Raw genomic sequence first — 6,679 nt, 5'->3', positions numbered from 1 at the left:
AGGTAATCACTTTTATAAGTACCACCAGCTACTATAGAATGTTTTTGCCCCAGTATAGAGCTCTGGCTCAAGCCATGACCGATTTAACAAAAAAGATACTGTTGGTGCTAGTTGCCTGTTCTCCTGAGTGTAGGCAGCATTCCAGACTTTCAAAGATGCTCGAGCCAGTGCTCTTATCCTGGTGGTCCTCGATAACATCAAGCGATTCTTGGTGCAAACCAATGCTTCAACTTATGGCATCAGTGCTGTGCTAAGCCAGGTAGGTGAGGATTGCAGCAAGGCTATGTTCACCTACCTAAGCTGCAAGCTGTTGCCTTGGGAGGTCACCTATGCCACAATCGAGAAAGAGAGTCTCAACAATGTGTGGGTTCTCAAGAAGTTATAGGTCATGTTTACGGGAAGCCTTTCACTGTGATCACTGATCGCAACCCCCTTAGCTTGTTGCAGCGGGTGTAAGGTGAAAATGGGAAGTTGGTGTGACCTCCAGGAGTTTAATTTTACCATTCAACACAAAAAAGTGCAATGAGCACAGCAACACCAATAATCATTCCCAGCACGAAGATTCTAGCCCCGACAAACGGACTTCCAGGGTCTTCAGTCTTGGAGAGACACCTGATGAGGTAGCTTTCCCAGAGCCTTCATCTTAAAGTGGGATATTTGATGGTATGGGGTAGCCAACCTCACATAATAAAGATGAAGCCCGGCTGGATACCACAAAACTGTGTGTAATAGCCACCTCGGTGAGGCTCGTTTGGCCTGTGTATAATATATTTTGTGTAACCTCTTCCAGAAAAGAGCTAATCACTGTGTAATCTCTAGAAGGGGGAAAACAGTAGGAATTGGGAACAGGGATTGTATCGGTAAAAAAAAGGCACTTTTGTGCCCTGTAGTAGTATATTCCCCATACATTTAGTAAGGCAGCCAGCACTGCCTTTTGTTTTGCTAGCATTTCGGAGAAAAGCTGCTTTGTGACAGAAGGTGGGGTCGGTGTGAGTATGAGGACAATGGTGAGTAGAGAAGGGATGGTAATCAGGTCCGGGGAACTGGTTCTCGTTGGTGCAAAGACTTTTTTCACCTGATAGGCTGAGGTGCCTACCCAGCGGGATGTATGGGGCTGGCTAGTTCAACCGTTGCCGTGTCTGATTCCCATAGGCACAATTTCCATTGGCTATTTCAAATTTCCCCCTCGCTAGACCCTCCCTACTCGAGGGGCGGTCAAGAATGACTAAGCCGGCCCCCTCCTCTGATTTGTACAGCCGGACAAGACATCATCCTCCGATTGGCTGGTTGCCCCTGCTCCATGAAAAGTATAGGAGCCCGAGAGCTATGTAAGGGGAGAAGCCGATCAGAGTACCAGACAAGTTTTGAAGCTGATCGGACAGGCGACTGGCGGGATTTTAAATAGTGCTATTGGGACAATAGCACTGAGAAGGAGCTGTACAGGGCAAATCTACTGAAGCAGTCCCCTGCACCTAGTTGAGGCTAGATTCTTCTTCCTCAGACCCCAGTTGGCGAAGTGTGTTAAAAAATCTGGTCTCCCGTGACAGGCTTCTTCCCCAAGCTGCGTGGGAAAGATATGGAAGCCTATCAAGCAATGGTTTGGGAGGATGCTGGTGACTACCAGGTGGTAAAAGCACTGCTCTGGTCTCAGTATGAGATCACGCCCGAGACTTACTGGACCCAGTTTCATGCCATGCACAAGGGGTCCACGGATTTGCACACTGACTCTGTGGCCCGGTCAGCCCATCATGCAAAGAGGTGAATAACTGTGTGTTCAGTGAGTACCTTCAATGTATTCCTTAACTTAATCGTGAAGGAGCAATTTGTACTCAAACATTTCCCGGAGGTGAGTGAATGCATTATGGATGGCAAACCATCAATGGCTCAGCAAACTGCCAAGATTACGGATGAGTTCATGGCGGCTCGACTCCTATTCTGGCAACAACCCCAACCGAGTGTTCCAGTTCCTGGCCACCAACCTCCTCGGCACACATAAACCCCAAGGTCCGATGCATCTTTGTGGAGCTGCCCAGTGCCCCCTAGTTCCAGAACCCGACCACCAAGTTTACCCATAAGTGGCAATGCTTTGCTTTCAACAGGGCGTGCCACCTGAGGGTGGTTTGCCCCACTGCACTTTGAACCGATCCACCTGCGATGGGACCCACAACCCAGCTCCTCATATAAACGCCAGGGTAAGTCACATTCCCATGCTCGAGCAATAGCAGGTGACCCACCATATCACCCAGGCAACCCAGGTCCCAGTCTCCGAGGCTGCCGAGATTGCTGCCTGTGCTGCAACACAAAGAGGAGCCACCATTGGGCTAGAGCAGATCATTGTGCGGTTGAAATATTTGTGCCCTTATACCATCAGCACTATGATGGTGGCCAGCCTGTTGGACCCTGGCACGGTCATCACTCTTGTCCAACCTATGTTTGGGCCAGAGCATCTGCCACCTGTCCGATGGTGCCCCTAAGTCCCTGCAGGTGGCCCATGTTTTCATCGATTAGGGCATGGCCCAGAGCATCCGCAATGGCAGAGACCTCCCAGGCCATAACACCAACATGTTGTTGGGAACTGATTATGGCAATTTTATGTGCCACTCATAGGGGTAGAGTGTGTCCGTCGAGTGTGCCCTATTGTGGGTGCGAAACATGTTAGTGTGTTTCTCTGGTTGCCAATAACTATGTTTTTACCACAGCCTCTTCATCTGTTCCTACTCGTGGTGTGACGCTATCCTTGGCTCTTTGCCAATTTTATTTCCCATTGTGGCTGTGACCTGCTGTCAGACTTGAGACCTTGCCACCTCTGACACTATGTTTGTTGAGGGTCCCAAGAATGAAACCATCACTCCCCGGACATTGGAGTTCATCCCTTGGATGTCCTGGAGGAGACCAGTAAAGTAAGCTGGGTGTAACCTGACCAAACTGACAACCCTATCCCTGCCAGTATGACTAGGGCCAAGGGGCCGGAGCACAGTCAGCAGTTCCGCAATACCTTGCTGTCAGATCAGAGCTTAGACGGCATGTGGCAGCACGCTGCCAAACCGGTCATTGAGTCCAGATCCGATTGGCTTGTGAGTGCCGCCAGCTCCCATACAGGGAACAGAGCCCAGGGACTCCGGACTGACCATGGACGGGGGTATTAAAACATTTAATAAGTAATGTGTTGGGGCTCAGAATAAACTGGTGCACGCTTTGTACAGAGTATTTTCATTGGCTGCCACATTTAGCTACAACTGATTGTGTGTTAAGTGCACAATTTTTTTTTTCTATAATAAACAGGGACCTGAGACTCTGGTAAATAATTACATATTTTGCCTAAATTATCCAGTGATGTACGCACATAGATGGGATTGCAATTGAGTAATGGGTTAATATAAACATATTGAAAGTACTTTGTGCAGGAGAAAGGTGAGTTGGCTAGAGTAGCCGTGTGTATTAACCCTGGTTGCATATTACATGCTCACTTGTGTGCGGTCCGTGACAGATAGTATATGGGCCACATGCTCACAGATGGACCAGGGACAGGTTCTGTAATTTTTAGTTTATAGCACAGAGTATATTAGTGGTACAAAAATAAATTCTGATTATTGTTCTTGCTCATAAAGGAATTAATTTGATAAATTGTACCTCCAAAAAACTTGTGCTGTTTATTTCGAAGACCAGATGCTGTAATTATGTGTTCTGCCTTTTGGTTATTGAATCTTTCTATACCATTATGCTATTTTATTTTCTAACATGTCAACATTAATTATATTATGACTTGATTTTGCATGTTCGAGGGCAATCTGTAAACAACGTTGGTTGAATTTTTTTTTTTTTTTATTGTTCTTGCATCAATGTTACTCACTTGTCTTTAATGAATACATTATATACATTTTCAGTATAATACACCTTCATGGCTTGCGAATTTGTGTCCGATATAAAAACAGGTTTTAGCCTTTACAAGCCAAGTAATGAAGATACCGATTTCTAAATCCAACAGCGCCACCGTGTGGTAAATTGTTTCAAGAATAGACTCCTAATACCAACACGTTGCGCCTTTTGTATAATCACAAACAGAAACAAACACTACTTTATAGTGTATTAGCCATGCTACACTACTTTGTTTTAATTTATTTAGCGATGAACTAGAAACAGTTTTTTTGTTTAGCTTTATAGTTATGGTTCCAGCAAACTAAATGCACTTTAATCTGTTCATCAATTTTATGGGATTTTTCCGAAAAATCATCATGTCGGTAATTAAAGTTCACCCCCAAGTTATATATACAGTAGGTGCCTTTATGGTATTAAATATTGATTTGCTTTCTGCAGTGTCGTATCAAACGCATTACTGTTTCTAATGACAGAACTGACACCTCCACATACATGGACTTAATTATACATTACTTTACAAATGAAGAGAACTATTATCATAAACAATTAAAGTGACTTAGGATGGAGATAGAAATATAATAAAAACATGTCCTGCAGGAAATGTGAAATACTATAACGCTTTTTTGATGTTGTGGGTGGCTCTGAAAAGAGCCTTTGTGTTGGGTATGTGGGGGTCTCTGCTCCTGGTCTCGGGGGTGAAGCTCACTTGCTGCTCTTGGCCGGTTTGTGGCTCTCGGTTTTCTTGGGCAGTAGCACGGCCTGGATGTTGGGCAGGACACCCCCCTGAGCGATGGTGACCCCTCCGAGCAGCCTGTTCAGCTCCTCGTCGTTCCGCACAGCGAGCTGCAGGTGCCGGGGGATGATGCGGGACTTCTTATTGTCCCGGGCGGCGTTACCGGCCAACTCCAGGATCTCAGCGGTCAGATACTCCAGCACTGCGGCCAAATAGACCGGGGCTCCGGCCCCCACACGCTGAGCATAATTTCCCTTCCGAAGCAGCCTGTGCACACGGCCGACTGGGAACTGCAGCCCAGCCCGAGATGAGCGCGTCTTGGCCTTAGCGCGAGTTTTCCCGCCTTGTTTGCCTCTTCCAGACATCGTGTATCACTCAGACAGCAGCTCGGGTAACAAGAGAAGTGACAAACCCCGCCCCCTGTGCCCTTATTTATACACTCAGACAGCAGCTGAACTCCTCTGTGATTGGTCAGTTTTGAAAACAGCCAATCAGTTCCATAATCCTGTAACCAATAATCGTCTAATTTGAAAGAAAACTGATGATGTCATAAACGGTCACATGATAAAGTCAGCCAATAGAAGAACAGAATGCTGGGGCTGCTAGTTTGCATAGGACTCCTATAAATAGAGCTGCTGGGGGTTTAGGTGACATTGTTTCTCTGCTGTTTGGAGAGGAAGCATCGCCCGACATGCCTGAACCAGCCAAGTCTGCGCCAGCGGCCAAGAAGGGCTCTAAGAAAGCCGTGACCAAGACCCAGAAGAAGGATGGGAAGAAGCGTAGGAAGAGCAGGAAGGAAAGTTACGCGATCTACGTGTACAAAGTGCTGAAGCAGGTTCACCCTGACACCGGCATCTCCTCCAAGGCCATGGGCATCATGAACTCCTTTGTGAATGATATCTTCGAGCGCATCGCAGGGGAATCGTCCCGTCTGGCTCATTACAACAAGCGCTCGACCATCACTTCCCGGGAGATCCAGACCGCTGTGCGCCTGCTGCTGCCGGGAGAGCTGGCCAAGCACGCCGTGTCCGAGGGCACCAAGGCGGTCACCAAGTACACCAGCGCCAAGTAACCCCAATCTCATCACTGACCCACAAACACAAAGGCTCTTCTAAGAGCCACCCACTTTATCACTATAAGAGATATGCTCATATGTCATCTGTGCTCGGGATAAAAGGGAAGTGTTCTATTATACATTGCACTTTCTCAGTTATTTGCTTTTGTAACTATTATATATTATAAAGTATCTTATGTGATGTATTTTTAGCTCTTTCTGGCTTCCTATCCAGCCACGTGTTTGCTGTACTTGTGTTGTTTTGTTAGTAAGAGGCGGGAGAACCGCAGACAAAGTGACAATCGCCGAGAATCCCCTTCAGATAATCTGCAGGTCACACACATCCCACAGGGTGGCGCTGCTGTGTTAGTAATGGAGTTCGTGCTCGTGAAGTGGGATTTGGGGTTAATAACCTGCGATTATTTTCCCTCGTGTACTTTTTTTGAGCCTCACTAAAATACAGATTATATGTGCACGTGTCAGAATAAGTGTGCATGAAATGATGCCCTCACACCCGCATGGTATATAACGCATCTGATCGGGGGAAAATCCTAGTGCAGTTTGGGATTAGTAACAGACCATGCAATCCGTGTTTGCCACATGCGTTAGATACGAGCACATTCATTTGCATTATCAGAATTGGCCTTTTATAGTTTGTCGCACATTTTTTATTCCATTTACATAAATGTAACAAGTGATATTTCTCATTGTCCTGTTGGGTTGGACATTAATTTAGAAATCGGTCAAATCTGCATTAAATAGGTTGGGATGTGTTACATTAAAGGCTTCTATTGTCACCTTGTTCAACCTGTTATCAGGGATTGCACCTTTTTAGTATAAAAACAATGCTGAGCAACATGTGTTCCCTCAGATTTCAGTAGCAGTTGATGTGGTTTTGTGATAACTTGTCAGAACTCTAAATCGCAAATATTTATCACGTCCTGTTTTTTTTAATCCTAAAACCACACAAAAAAAAAAGCAACACAAATATACAGAGAAGGTAAAAAGGGCCAAAG

The 6,679-nt window shown here is 46.0% G+C and overlaps 2 protein-coding genes across 2 annotated transcripts; one reads left to right on the top strand and one right to left on the bottom strand.

Moving 5' to 3' along the window:
• Positions 1-4,438: 4,438 nt before the first annotated feature.
• LOC142473434 (histone H2A type 1-like) lies at positions 4,439-5,000 on the bottom strand. Its single transcript, XM_075580676.1, has one exon. The coding sequence runs from the start codon at positions 4,972-4,974 to the stop codon at positions 4,579-4,581; it is 396 nt and encodes a 131-aa protein (XP_075436791.1). The 5' UTR covers positions 4,975-5,000; the 3' UTR covers positions 4,439-4,578.
• A 300-nt stretch (positions 5,001-5,300) lies between these two features.
• Positions 5,301-5,681, top strand: LOC142473410 (histone H2B 1.1-like). The gene has a single exon (XM_075580656.1). It carries the CDS (start codon positions 5,301-5,303, stop codon positions 5,679-5,681), a length of 381 nt encoding a protein of 126 aa, XP_075436771.1.
• Positions 5,682-6,679: the final 998 nt, after the last annotated feature.

The sequence above is a fragment of the Ascaphus truei genome (assembly GCF_040206685.1).
Source record: "Ascaphus truei isolate aAscTru1 chromosome 12 unlocalized genomic scaffold, aAscTru1.hap1 SUPER_12_unloc_1, whole genome shotgun sequence".
In the NCBI taxonomy this organism is placed as follows: Eukaryota; Metazoa; Chordata; class Amphibia; order Anura; family Ascaphidae; genus Ascaphus; species Ascaphus truei.
Note: the sequence above shows the minus strand (reverse complement) of the source record. Positions and strands in the feature narration are given on the sequence as shown.

Coding starts and splice junctions, on each gene's coding strand:
- LOC142473410 (XM_075580656.1), top strand. CDS start 5,301: ATGCCTGAACCAGCCAAGTCTGCGCCAGCGGCCAAGAAGGGCTCTAAG.
- LOC142473434 (XM_075580676.1), bottom strand. CDS start 4,974: ATGTCTGGAAGAGGCAAACAAGGCGGGAAAACTCGCGCTAAGGCCAAG.